At 51.9% G+C, this 14,355-nt stretch overlaps 1 protein-coding gene across 2 annotated transcripts in view; it reads right to left on the bottom strand.

The window, feature by feature from the left end:
• Positions 1-14,355, bottom strand: part of KPNB1 (karyopherin subunit beta 1) — a 31,026-nt gene that overhangs the window by 16,429 nt on the left and 242 nt on the right. For both annotated transcript variants that reach the window (XM_074557605.1, XM_074557606.1), the window contains exons 2-9: positions 14,044-14,102; positions 10,202-10,384; positions 5,802-6,002; positions 3,876-4,028; positions 3,237-3,296; positions 3,048-3,137; positions 2,052-2,162; positions 123-224 (exon numbers count right to left, since the gene is read on the bottom strand). In XM_074557605.1, coding sequence (XP_074413706.1) covers positions 123-224; positions 2,052-2,162; positions 3,048-3,137; positions 3,237-3,296; positions 3,876-4,028; positions 5,802-6,002; positions 10,202-10,384; positions 14,044-14,102 — 959 coding nt within the window. The remainder of the gene's footprint in view (positions 1-122; positions 225-2,051; positions 2,163-3,047; positions 3,138-3,236; positions 3,297-3,875; positions 4,029-5,801; positions 6,003-10,201; positions 10,385-14,043; positions 14,103-14,355) is intronic.

Here is a 14,355-nt window from a genome sequence, read left to right as displayed (position 1 = left end):
CATCACAGACCAGGGACCGCCCCTTCTGAGGCATTTCTGGGATCCAAATGGGACCAGAGGAATCCAAACCCCCTTCCCAAGAGCTCCTGAGCTGCGATTCCCTCAGGGAATGTGGCTCTCACCTGTTTTGTTAAGGTCTGGGTTAGAATAGGGACCAAATATTGCAGTGCCCCCTTGGCATAGAACTTGCTGGTGTGCTCTGGGGGCCGTCCTTGTTCTGCTGCCTGCAGAGAAGAAAAAGAGGTGAAAAGTTTACTTTCATCAACATTTTTATCTGTTTCTATGTAATCTTTTTCAGCATTAAAAGGCTGAATGATCAACTCCAGGAGGCACAAATTCCCCATTCCCCTCCCTGCTCCCCAGCACAAATTCTGAGCTGCCTCAAGGGCACTTTGCACTGAGGTAAATATTACAAAATCCACTTTAAATATTCCAAAATCCACTTTAATTCCTCATCCCTCCTCACAGGGCACAATTATCCCCATTTTCACTTGGCTGTCAGGTGTAATTACCAAGTGACCCCGAGGTGAAGGAGCAAAAGGTTTGGAGCAAATAAACCCCACCCCACTGCTGCTGCCTGTCCTTTTATCCTTGATTTTTTTATTTTTTGGGAATGCAAGCATAAATCTAGACTTAGCTGCTTTTAAAAAAATGGATGTGATTCATGCAGAGCCCTTCAAAGTTTCAGCTGTTATTGATCCCCACAGATAATTTCTGCAAACAGCATCTGCATGCAGAACAAATTCCCCAAATTCCTCTCCAGCCCCAGCCATTCCACAGGATAATTACTTTTATTTCATCCAGAATTCCAGGTCTGACTCATAAATCATGGATTTTATGGAATGTGAACCATCTTCTGGCATAAAGCCCCTCATGGTTGTGACAGACCCCAAAATTTTGGACATTATTTTATTAATCCCATGGATTATTTCCAGGAAAAGCATGGGAGAGCCCTGTGATAGGAGCTGCATGTGGAATTGGGTGGAAATAGGGAATAAGAATGGTAAAATTGGGTTATTTGAACAAAACCCACCAGGCTGGAGAGTGCTGGGATGGTGAGAGGTGTCCCTGCCCATGCTGGGATTTAAGGTCCTCCCAACCCAAACCACCCCAGGATTTTGGGATTAACAGGAATTCCAAATGCAGAGTCAGACAAAAACCCCCAATTTACCTGGGGGAGCAGGACCTGGGCCAGAACCAAGTGAGGAGCTAAAAACTCCTCCCAAAGGAGGAGCCAAAGAGTCCCAAATGAGGAACTAAAAACTCCCAAATCAGCAGCTAAAAAGTCCCAAAAGAGGAGCCAAAAACTCAACTCCCAAATCAGCTAAAAAGTCCCAAAGGAGGGGCTGAAAACTGCCAAGGGAGGAGCTAAAAAAGCCAAAAGGAGGAGCCAAAAATCGAACTCCCAAATGAGCTAAAAACCTCCAAAAGAGGAACCAAAAACTCAACTCCCAAAGGAGCCCAAAAACTCGCAAAGGAGGAGCTAAAAACCCCCAAATGAAGAATATAAAGCTCCCAAAAAGAGGCGCCACAATCTCTTTTTAGGGCTTTTCTCGTGGTGCTGTGAGCCCAAAACCAGCCAGGAATTTCCCCATTTCCCCCTGGAATAGCAGGAGCAGCTCCAGGGTGGCCAAAGGCAGGAATGGCAAATTCCAGGGGATGGATGAGGGATGGATGAAGGATGCCCAGGGGATGGATGAGGGGACCCCAGGGGATGGATGAGGGATGGATGAGGGATGGATGAGGGATGCCAGGGGATGGATGAGGGGAACCCAGGGGATGGATGAGGGATCCCCAGGGGATGGATGAGGGATCCCCAGGGGATGGATGAGGGATCCCCAGGGGATGGATGAGGGGACCCCAGCCCCACCTCGGAGGCCTCAATGGCCAGGTCCATCCCAGGGGATGGATGAGGGATGGATGAGGGATGCCCAGGGGATGGATAAGGGATGGATGAGGGGACCCCAGGGGATGGATAAGGGATGGATGAGGGGACCCCAGGGGATGGATGAGGGATGCCCAGGGGATGGATGAGGGGACCCCAGCCCCACCTCGGAGGCCTCGATGGCCAGGTCCATCTCCTCGTCGCACACGTTGGACCAGAACTCGATGCCCTGCAGAGCCACCTCGTCTATGTCGCTTTTCATCGCCTCAATCGTGATCTGCCAAGCCAAAAAAAAATGAGATTTTAGGGGTTGATCCCACCTGAATTCATCCTGCTTTGGGGGAGATCAGGAGGAGACTGGGGATTGCCGGAAATTCAAGTTATTGAGGTTTAAAATTACAAATAACTGGATTTTTTCCCCCTATTTTATCACCTCGAACTGAGGTTTCTGTCCCATTTGGAATCTCAAGGATGCGGTTTGTAGGGATTGGGATTCCCAGGGATACAAAGGAAAATCAGGAATGGAAGTTTTTAAAGAGATGGCCTTCAGAAAAATAAAAATGGAAAATACAAACAGAATTTGAGGGAGATTCGGGAAATAAACGTGAGAAATATAAACATAAACAAAGGAAACTCAGAGAAATTAACACGAGGAAATACAAGTATAAACAAAGGAAAATCAGAGAAATTAATGTGAGAAATACCTATACAAGTAGAGAGAGAGTAGAGATATAAATATGAGAAATGGGGGAAATCACAGAAATATAAATAGAGGAAAATCAAGAAAATAAATATCAATATAAACACAGGGAGATCAGCCAAAAAAAAGTGAGAAATATAAATTCAAATGAGGAGAAATCAGAGAAATAAAAATACAAATGGGGGAAAATACAAGCAGAGGAAAATCAGAAGAATAAATATGAGAATTAGAAATAAAATTTATTTCTTTATTATAAATAAATAATTTATTACATAGGAACTTATTTAATATATTACTTACATATCATTAACATATACTAAGGTATCAATGTGTAAATATTATACAGTTACATTATATTAATATATGCTTATTATATATTAAATTATTGTGTTTATAATAAATATAAAATTATTTTATAATTAATTATACAATTATTTTATAAATAAAATATGAACCACTCACAGCAAAGAGGGCAGGCCCCATGTAGGTCTCCATATATTGATAATAAAGGGACATTATCTTGACCAGGTTCTGTAAGGCAGCCACTCGTACCTGGGGCAGAGAAAAATGCCCAATTTACACAATTTTCTTATTTTAACATATTTTTGGCAGGCAGGTACTCCCCAGGAAGGGAATTTTGAATTTACTCACCCTTGTGTCTGGACACTGTGTGGCTTCACAGACTACTTGCATAATAAAGTGCCTTTCGGACTGAAATAAAGAGAAATAAAAGAACATTTAAAGGGGGTTAAAGAAGAATTTAAGCTTTTAAAGGCTTCCCAGGGAGGGTGAATTTAGTTCTGGACCAGCACAGGCACAGGGCACCACTACCATTCCCATTTTTCCCAAAAATGGGAATATTTTCCCCCCAACACGAGAGTGCTTTTCCCCAAAATTGAAGTGGTTGTTTCCCCCAAAATGGGAATCCAAAACCTCCATTTCAAGGTTGTCCAAAATAAAGACACAGCAGAACTTCAGAATTCAAAAATCCTGCTGGTCCCTGAATTATTTCAGAAATTCCTTAAAAAAAAAAAAAAGGAAAAAAGAAGGAAAAGAAGGAAAAGAAGGAAAAAAAGGAAAAAAAGGAAAAAAGGAAAAAGTCCCTGCTCCCCTCCCTGCAGAGCCCCAGCGCTCCTGCCTGCCCAGAGCTGCATCCAGGTCTCAGTTTCCACAGGATTTATCCATCAAAACTCAGCGTGGTGCATGAACCTCATCACTGACCGTGGATCAGCAGCTCCCCCTGCAATCCCTTCCCAAAATTTTGGCATTTTTGGGGGTTTTTTTCCTCACCTCTTTGTCAAAGTTTGCTTTGGTGAATTCCAAAGAGTTCAGGAGTGCGTTGGTAGCTGCAAGCTTCACATTGTTGCTGGGCTCCTCCTTTCTCATTCCCTGGATTATGGCAGTCAGGATCTCATTGGATTTGTCCTGGAGCTGCTCTGGATCCTGAAAAAAAAACGTTTAAAAAAATCTGGATAAAGTTATTTATGATTTAAATGGATTTTTAAAATTTATTTATGATTTAAATACATTTTCCTGTTTTCAAGCAGCAGAATCTACAAATAAAAGAGATTTTTTTTTGGCCAGAATCTACATATAAATGTTTTGGAAAAATTTTAGGATAAACCAGGAAATCATGGGAAAATCCCAGGAATTCCTGCAGCAGCTGGGATGGGAAGGAGAAGCCTGAACTGAGCACAAACGCTCCAGACCTGCCCTGGCAAGGCAGAGGAAATGCAGGATTTGGCAGCGCAGGGAGGATCCCAAGGCTGGGCCCTGCTTTCCTGGGATGCTGAGCTGAGGTTTTCCCTCACAGGCTCCCTTCAGGAACGGTGACCTGGATCTGGGGCGGGAAAGGAGGTCAGGCCTTCCAGGAACCAGCAGGGGAAAAGGCTCCTGCAGGCCAGGGAATCCCTCCTGGAAATCAGCAATGCCTGAGGCTGGGAACCAGCACGGGATCGTCAGAGCTTCCTGGGAATCTCTAAGGTCAGGAAAGCCCTCCGAGATAATTCCACATCTCCCGGAAAGCAGGATTTCCTTAAGGCTGGAAAAGCCCAAGACCGCAAAAATCTCCTGGGAATCCTTAAAAAAACAAAATCCTCAAGCAAAAGATCCAACTTAAAAAGCCCCAATCCAAAATCCTACCAAAAAAGTCCAGCCTAAAGAACTCAATCCTAAACCCAGCCCAAGAAATCCAAAAAACTTTAACCCAAAAACTTCAACCCAAAATCCCATCCAAAGAATACAAGCCAAAACCCAACCCAAAAAATCCAAGAACCAGTCCAACCCAGAATCAAACCCAAAGATCCAAGAAACTCCAACCCAAAATCAAACCCAAAGAATCCAAAAAACTCCAACCCAAAGATTCAATAAACTCCAGGCCAAACACTTCAGCCCAAAATACAACTTAAAGAATCCAAGCCAAAACCCAATCCTAAATCCAACACAAAAGATCAAAAAAATTCAAACCCAAGACCCAATCCAACCCAAAACGCAACCCAAAAAATCCAACCCTAAAAATCCAAAAAACTCCAACCCAAAGAACCAATTCACCCCAAAATCCAACCCAAAGATCCAAGAAACTCAAACCCAAAGAATCGAACCCCAAAAAATCCAAAAAAACTCCAACCCACAGAATCCAAACAACTCCAACCCTGGAACCAATCCAGCCCAAAATCCAACCCAAAGATCCAAGAAACTCCAACCCAAAAAATCCAAAAATCTCCTACCCACAGAATCCAAACAACTCCAACCCGAGAACCAATCCAGCCCAAAATCCAACCCAAAGATCCAAAAAACTCAAACCCAAAGAATCGAACCCAAAAAAGTCCAAAAAAACTCCAACCTAAAGAATCCAAACTCCAACCCAAGAACCAATCCACCCCAAAATCCAACCCAAAGATCCAAGAAACTCCAACCCAAAGAATTGAACCCAAAAAAATCCAAAAATCTCCAACCCACAGAATCCAAACAACTCCAACCCAGGAACCAATCCACCCCAAAATCCAACCCAAAGATCCAAGAAACTCCAACCCAAAAAATCCAAAAATCTCCAACCCACAGATTCCAAACAACTCCAACCCAAAGAACCAATCCACCCCAAACTCCAACCCAAAGATCCAAGAAACTCCAACCCAAAGAACCCAAAGATCTCCAGCGCAAAGAACCCCAGCCCCAGCCCACCCCGAAGCCCCCAGCCCCATCCCAGCCCTCACTCACGATGTCCTGGCAGATGTAGCCGATGGCCTCGAGCGTGGACTCCTTCATGTGCTCGGTGCTGTGCTGGTTGGTGACGTTGGCCACCAGCTGCGGGATCAGCTCTGGCCACTGGTTCATGGGGATCTCGGCGCACGCGATGCCGGCCACGCACTGCGACGCCGAGCTGGGCCGGTACGTCTCTGTGCCCAGCGTCTGCAGCACCTGCACGCGGGAGAACGGGGGTAAACCACCCACAGAGCCTGATCAGTGACCCACAGAGCCTGATCAATCACCCACAGAGCCTGATCAATCACCCACAGAGCTCTGTGCCCAGGGAAATGGGGAGAAATCACCCACAGAGCCCTGTGCCCAGCGTCTGCAGCACCTGCACGCGGGAGGGACGGCGGTAAACCACCCACAGAGCCCAGATAAACCACCCACAGAGCCTGATCAATGACCCACAGAGCCTGATCAATCACCCACAGAGCCCCTGTGCCCAGGGAAATGGGGAGAAATCGCCCACAGAGCCCTGTGCCCAGCGTCTGCAGCACCTGCACGCGGGAGAACGGGGGTAAACCACCCACAGAGCCTGATCAATGACCCACAGAGCCTGATCAATGACCCACAGAGCCCCTGTGCCCAGGGAAATGGGGAGAAATCACCCACAGAGCACTGGGCCCAGCGTCTGCAGCACCTGCACGCGGGAGGGACGGGGGTAAACCACCCACAGAGCCCAGAGACAGGGGGATCAACCACCCACAGAGCCTGATCAACCACCCACAGAGCCTGATCAAACATCCACAGGGCTCTGTGCCCAGAGAGATTGGGATAAATCACCCCACAGAGCCCCTGTGCCCAGCATCTGCAGCACCTGCACGCGGGAGGGACGGCGGTAAACCACCCATAGAGCCCTGAGAAACGGGGGTAAACCACCCACAGAGCCTGATCAACGACCCACAGAGCCTGATCAATGACCCACAGAGCCCCTGGGCCCAGCGTCTGCAGCACCTGCACGCGGGAGGGACGGGGGTGAACCACCCACAGAGCCCAGAGAAACGGGGGTAAACACCCACAGAGCCTGATCAAACATCCACAGGGCTCTGTGCCCAGAGAGATTGGGATAAATCACCCACAGAGCCCCTGTGCCCAGCGTCTGCAGCACCTGCATGGTCAGAGAAACGGGGATAAACCACCCACAGAGCCCAGATAAACCACCTACAGAGCCTGATCAAACACCCTACAGACCCCTGTGCCCAGAGAAATTGGGATAAATCACCCCACAGAGCCCTGGGCCCAGAGAAATGGGGATCAATCACCCACAGAGCCTGATCAAACACCCCACAGAGCTCTGTGCTCAGAGAAATTGGGATAAATTATCCCACAGAGCCTGTTCAATCACTCACAGAGCCCCTGTGCCCAGAGAAATGGGGATCAATCACCCACAGAGCCCAAACCCCACAGCTTGGCCACAAATCACCCGGGGTCTACTGGAAAAACAGTGCTGGGATGGGAAGGGTTAGGCTGGGATTGCCGGGGTAAAGGTTCAACAAATCGGGCTTGAATTTACCCCAAAAAGCAAATTTTTTATGCCAAAATTATCTGGGGAATTTTGTTGGGCGTTGGGATTGATCAGGAGGAGTTTTGAACTTCGGGAACTTTTCGTTAAAAACACGGAGGGACTGGGATGGATTTTTTCAGCTTTTCCTGTAAAACACCAGTAAAATTTTCTTTAAAAATTAGAGGCAGGGGTTTGCACTTTTCCATCATTTTTAGTTGTACACCAATAACTTTCTCTAAAAAGCAGAGGGAGTTTTTTTAGCGCTTCCCAGTCATACACCAGCAAAATTTTCCTTAAAAAATAGAGAGAGGGGTTTGCACTTTTCCATCATTTTTAGTTTTACCCCAGTAACTTCCTCTAAAAAATTGGAGGGACATGGGATGAATAATTCCCAGTTATTTCCCACCAATAACTTTTACTTAAAAAAAATAGAATGAAAAGCTTTTTTTTTATAATTTCCCCTTGAATACCAATAATATTTTTATAAGAAATAGGAAGGGATTAGCATTTTCTGAAAATTCTCAGTTATAACCAATAAAACTTTCTTTAAAAACCAAAGAGATGAGGATTAATTTTTTCAGCATTTCCAATTACACACCAACAACATTTCCTTTCTAAACTGGAGGGAGTGGGATGCATTTTATCAGCATTTCCACTTCCACACCTTCATTTTCCAAGTTTCCACCTAAATGTTGGATTTTTGGTGTTGAAAACAGCAGCAAATTGTTTAATTCCAGTGCACAAGGAGAGCTCCTGATCCTGGTAAAATTCCATGGAAATAAAGGAGCAAAGGTGCTCCATCGTCTCTCCCCCAAATTCACCCTCTGGTGTGGCTGCATGTCCAAGCCCTGGGAGAAGGAAAGGTGGGAGTGGATGGAATTTAACGTTCTCCCCACCCAAATAATTCTGGGATTATTGCGAGGGATTCTATTAACACCAAAAAAAAAAAATAAACATAAAGCTCAGGGCCGAGCTGATTCAGTCACAGAGCACTGCACAAATCCCAGCACCATTTTTTGCTCCCATCAGCCAAAAAGAAACAACAAACCACTGAGCCACCACTTCTGTCCCTGCAGGCTCTGCACTCCAGCTGGGCAAAACGCACCCTCAGGAAAACACACGGATTTTTAGTAATTTCCTATCTGGAACTTGTAATTTTTTTCCCATTTTTCACTTTTAAAACTTGCTGGGCCTCATGTGAACATTGCTCAGACTCAGAGCATTTCAAAGGTGTTGATGGGGAGTGGAGAGCACTGGGGGAAGCTCCTCCTCAGAAAGGGAAGAAAAACCTTCCTCAAAAAGCATTTCCTGCAGAAAAATCAGCGCCCAGCCAGGCTGCAGGGGAAACCATGGAATCCTGGAATGGTTTGGGAGGGAAGGGCCCTTAAATCCCATCCAGGGTCACAGGCAGGGACACTTCCCTCTGTCCCAGGGGCTCCAAACCCCAATGTCCAGCCTGGCCTGGGGCACTCCAGGGATGCAGGGGCAGCCACAGCTGCTCTGGGCAATCCCTGCTGCGTTTTCAGAGCTTCACTGTAGAAACTTCTTCCTTTAGCTCACCTGAACCAGCCCTCTTCCAGTCTGAAACCATCCCCTGCTGCCCCACCACAGCTTCCCACAAACCCCAAACACCCTGGGCTGGCAGGGACCCACAGGGATCACCCAGCCCAGCTGCCATCCCTGCAGGACGCCCCAAAATCACCCTGAGCACCCCTGGCACCGCTGCCCAAACGCTCCTGGAGCTCCGAGAGGTTTGGGATCACCAAACGTTCCTGGAGCTCCGGGAGGTTTGGGATCACCAAACGTTCCTGGAGCTCTGAGAGGTTTGGGATCACCAAACGTTCCTGGGGCTCTGAGAGGTTTGGGATCACCAAACGTTCCTGGAGCTCCGAGAGGTTTGGGATCACCAAACGTTCCTGGAGCTCTCAGAGGTTTGGGATCACCAAACGTTCCTGGAGCTCTGAGAGATTTGGGATCACCAAACGTTCCTGGAGCTCCGAGAGGTTTGGGATCACCAAACGTTCCTGGAGCTCCGGGAGGTTTGGGATCACCAAATGTTCCTGGAGCTCCGAGAGGTTTGGGATCACCAAACGTTCCTGGAGCTCCGAGAGCTTTGGGATCACCAAACGTTCCTGGAGCTCCGAGAGGTTTGGGATCACCAAACGTTCCTGGAGCTCCGGGAGGTTTGGGATCACCAAATGTTCCTGGAGCTCCGGGAGGTTTGGGATCACCAAATGTTCCTGGAGCTCCGGGAGGTTTGGGATCACCAAATGTTCCTGGAGCTCCGAGAGGTTTGGGATCACCACCATCCCATGGGGAGCTGTCCCTGTGCTCTGAGGGAAATCCCAAAATCCAACTGAAAATTCAACTCATCTCACTCAACAAATCCAACCGAAAACTGCTGGAGCTCTGAGAGGTTTGGGATCACCACCATCCCTTGGGGAACTGTCCCAGTGCTCAAACATCCTCTGGGGGAAACCCCAAAATCCAACCCAAGAAACCCAACCCAAAACTGCTGGAGCTCTGAGAGGTCTGGGATCACCATCCCTCCTTGGGGAGCTGTCCCAGTGCTCAAAAACCCTTGAGGAAACCCCAAAATCCAACCCAACAAACCCAACCCCACACTCCCGGAGTTCTGGCAGCTTTGGGATCACAACCATTCCACAGGGAGCTGTCTTACCCCTCAACCAACCCTCGGGGGAAGATCTTTGTCCAAAACTCATCCAGATGAAACCAACTCCCAGACCTGAGCGGCTGCTGCTGCTCCAGGGATCAGGAGAAGACTTTTCATGTGGAAAACCACGGATGACGACCCTCCCTGGGCACAAACAAGGGCAAGAGCAGGAGCAAGGGCAGCACTTACGAAGTTCTTGACCTCCCTGCGGGCGTTGGCGTCGATGGCCAGCCATCTCTGCTGGTACTGCGCCTTGATGTCGGGGTCCTTGGAGGTCAGCGAGTTCTTGATCTGCAGCCCCGCGGCCACGCGTGCCACCTGGCTGTTGCCGGGGTTGGCCAGCACTTTGGACAGTTCCACCAGGAAGGTGGGCTGTGGGGAGAGGGGTCAGATCCGGAGACCCCCGGAGCCCCCCGGAGCCCCCCAGGGCTGCCCCAGAGCTCCCCAGAGCCCCCCAGAGCTGCCCCAGAGCCCCCCAGAGCTGCCCCGGAGCTGCCCCAGAGCTGCCCCGGAGCCCCCCAGGGCTGCCCTGGAGCCCCCAGAGCTCCCCAGGGCTGCCCCAGAGCCCCCCGGAGCTGCCCCGGAGCTGCCCCAGAGCTGCCCCAGAGCTGCCCCAGAGCCGCCCCGGAGCTGCCCCAGAGCCCCCCAGGGCTGCCCCAGAGCCCCCCAGAGCTGCCCCAGAGCCCCCCGGAGCCCCCCAGAGCTGCCCCGGAGCCCCCCAGATCCCCCTAACGCTGCCCCAGAGCCCCCTAAAGCTGCCCTAGAGCCCCCCAAAGCTCCCCAGAGCTGCCCCAGAGCTCCCCAGAGCCCCCCAGAGCTGCCCCAGAGCCCCTCAGAGCTGCCCCGGAGCCCCCCAGGGCTGCCCCGGAGTCCCCCAGAGCAGCCCCGGAGCCCCCCAAAGCCCCCAAAGCTGCCCCAGAGCTCCCCGGAGCCCCCCGGAGCCGCCCCAGAGCCGCCCCGGGCGGATCCGGGCCAGATTAGGGCTAAGCTCCTGGCGGCAGGGCGGAAGCGCCGCTGGCTCTGCGCGCGGGGATTTCTTTAGAGCCAACACCGGAGCCCAGTCACCTGCCCTGCTCCTGCCTGCCCCGACAGCTCCGTCACACCGGTGCATTTATGGGCCAAAAAATGGATGTTCTGGGGGGGAACTACGGAGGAACTCCCTGCTCGCTGTTTTGGTGATTCCAAACCTGAACTGGGACCGGTACAATGTGGAATCTCTGATTTGTGACATTCCAAACTCTCTGCTGATCACAATGATGATTAGCCCCTCAAAATTATGATTAACCCCCCCAAAATTATGACTAACCCCCCAAAAAATGCCTGAGTGCACACAAAACCCCTTGGTGTTGGTGCCACTTCCTTCAATTTTTAAACCTTTTCTTCTTTCAAACCTTTTAAAAATTTCTTCAAGTTTCAGAAGCTTCCCTGAAGTCAAGTGTCAGCAGAGAAGTTTTATTTTTTTTCCTGAATATTTTTCCTCAAAAGCTTTTTGCCTGCCCAGAAAAGCCTTCCTAGAAAATAGTGGGAGCAGATGCATTGCTTTCCAAGTGATTTTTCTTAAAATCTTCTACTTTTTTACAATAAACCCATTTCTAAAATCTCTTAAGAAATCTTAAAAAGTATCTTCAAAAAAACAACTTAAACAATCCTAAATTACAACGATTTTGGGGCACCAAAAGCCATTTTTAAAACTAACCCAACATTCAAAAGTTGAACAAACAACTCCATTGCCTTGGACTCCAGGTTTCCAATGCCCAAGCTCAGTTCTTGAGATAAAATGGATTTTAGTGATTTTAGTTGTTCCATCCCAAACTCTTCAATTTCAAGCTGAAGAATTTGGGGTCAAAAAATGGGGGAAAACTTAAAGGGATGGGTGTAAAGCATTAGAAATATTCTAAACTTAATGCAATAGAAAAAACCCTACAAACAGACCCCACTAAACCACTTCAAATCAAATTTTAAACTGATTATATCAGGAGTGAGGAACCAGCCAGAATTAGTTCACAGGACAACCCAGAAGTGTTGCTGCCACCTTGGGCATGAAAACTCCTGAAATTCACAGGTGGAGAAGCATCCTTGGCTTTCTCACTCATAAATTAGCAGGAAAATTTGTCTTTTCATGAAGTTTTGGGGTAAATTCAGCTAAAAAAAAATGAGCAGCATCACAAGAAACCTCCCAGATTTGAGAGGTAAGGTGAAGGCAGAGGGGCCTGAGCTGGATCCCACCTACAGAGGTGTCAGGGAACAGCTCAGGTAAAAAGGGATAAATTAGCTAAGGGGGATGAATTAGGGGTGGAGAGGAAGAGGAAGGGGGTGAGGAAGAGCAGGAGGCTCCAGCAGGGAACTGGGAGATGCTCCCAAAGCCCTGGGGCTCTCCTGGGAAAGGCTCTTCCCACCCAGGGACCACATCCTGTGGTGGGGACAGGCCTGAATTCCTCATCCCCATCCTCATCCTCATCCTCCTGGCTTCATCCCCATCCCCACCCTCATCCTCCTGGCTCCATCCCCACCCTCATCCTCCTGGCTTCATCCTCATCCTCATCCTCCTGGCTCCATCCCCACCCTCATCCTCCTGGCTCCATCCTCATCCCCACCCTCATCCTCCTCCAGGCCTCAGCCCCCTCTCATCCTGGACATTCCTCCTCCCCATCCCACACAAATCCTTGGTGCCAGCCCAAGCTCTCTCTCACAAAGCAAAGTAAAGATGAAAGCTTGGAGCAATCCCCCCAGGCAGAGAGGAAAAATGAAACCTCGGAAAATCCACATCTCCCCAGCCCTTCCCGGCACCTGGAAATCAGGACCATGAGCAGCTCCTGCCCTTCACCCCAAAATCCCTCACACCGCAGAGCCCCGGAGCTCCAGGCTCAGCTGGGGCATCCTGAGACTCCCCCAGCACCCACCCAGAGGATTTTCCCTCAAAACTGAGGCTCAGCACCAGGGCTGCATCAATCCTGACCCTCCTGGCAGGAGCACCACAAACACAGAGCCCCCGTGGCCGTCCCAGCTCCCAGGACAGGAGCTGCGCGGGGTGCGAGGTGCCAGCTCTGGGGGTGATAACGGGGCCGTGCCCAGGACAGCACCGGGACACCGGGACCCGGCACCCCCGGTGCTACCCACGGCTGCAGGGAGCGGCCAGGGCTGCAGCCCCTCACCTTGACTAAGCAAAAACCCTTCTGGAGCAGCAGCAGCCTCCAGTCCCCGCTGCAGCACAGCGACTACACCCGGGGCTCCGGGCTTTTTGTTCCCCCTTTCTTTTCTTTTTTCAGACTCCTTTTCTTCCTCAAATCTAAGGTCACCGGGGGTGCAACTCCCCCTGCCCAGCCGCACCTCCCTCCCCACCGGCCGCCCCCGAGCTCCCCCCCAGATCGCGAAGCTCCGCTCCCGCCCGGCCGGGGGCTCCAGGGGCTGCGGCGGGCCCGGCGCGCCGGGCAGCAGGACCGGACAGGGGTCCCGAGGGCACTGCAACTGGGCGGCAGGGCCGGGCGGGGGTCCCACAGGCAGCAGGACCGGACACTAGCACCGGGCAGCAGGGCTGGGCAGGGATCCCGCGGACGGCGAGGCTGGGAGAGGGTCCCGCAGGAACCGGCCGGGGGTCCCGCGGCCGCTCGGGCCGGGCGGTGGGAGCGGGCAGCGGGACTGGGCGGGGTGCGGCGGGCACTGGGAGCGAACGGGGGTGCCGCGGGCGCGGGAAGCGGCGGGCGGGGCCGGCCGGGGGTCCCGGCGGGCGGCCGGGCTTTAGGACCGGGCGGCGCCCGGGGCCGCGATGGCCGCGGCGGCCGCACATGGCCCGCGGCCGCTCCCGCACCGGCCCCGCCCCCCGGCCCGGCGCCGCGCGCTGATTGGCTGCCGGGCCCGCAGGGCGCGCTGCGATTGGCCCGCGCGGCCGCCGGGCGCGGGCAGGGGCGGCAGCGGCCATGGCGGCCGGGCCGGGTCGGGCCGAGCCGGGCGGGGCGGGGGGGCCGCGGAGCGCTCGGGGCAGCGCCGGCCCCGCCACCGGCCCCGCCACCCCCGGGGCCGCCCCGAGCGCTCACCAGGTTCTCGATGGCCGCCTGCTCCAGGAACTTCTGTGCCGCCTCGAGCTCCGAGCAGTCTGCGGAGGGGAAACCGGCGTCAGCCGCGGCCCAACCGCCCGGGCCCGCAGGCTTCCGAGCGTGCCCCTTAGCGTGCCCGGGAGCCTCCCCGCCACCACGGTTCCCGCCCGCCCCACGGCCTCCGCCGCCGCCCACGCCCTCCCCGGGGCTGCGGGCGCCGCCTCGGCCGCCCCGCGGGTTGCGCGGCCCTCGCCCCGCCCGGCCCCGCCGGGCCTGCCCGCCCCGCCGCCCGCAGCCCTCAGCCCGCGCCCT

Source organism: Zonotrichia albicollis, chromosome 23 (assembly GCF_047830755.1).
Source record: "Zonotrichia albicollis isolate bZonAlb1 chromosome 23, bZonAlb1.hap1, whole genome shotgun sequence".
Lineage (NCBI taxonomy): Eukaryota > Metazoa > Chordata > Aves > Passeriformes > Passerellidae > Zonotrichia > Zonotrichia albicollis.
Note: the sequence above shows the minus strand (reverse complement) of the source record. Positions and strands in the feature narration are given on the sequence as shown.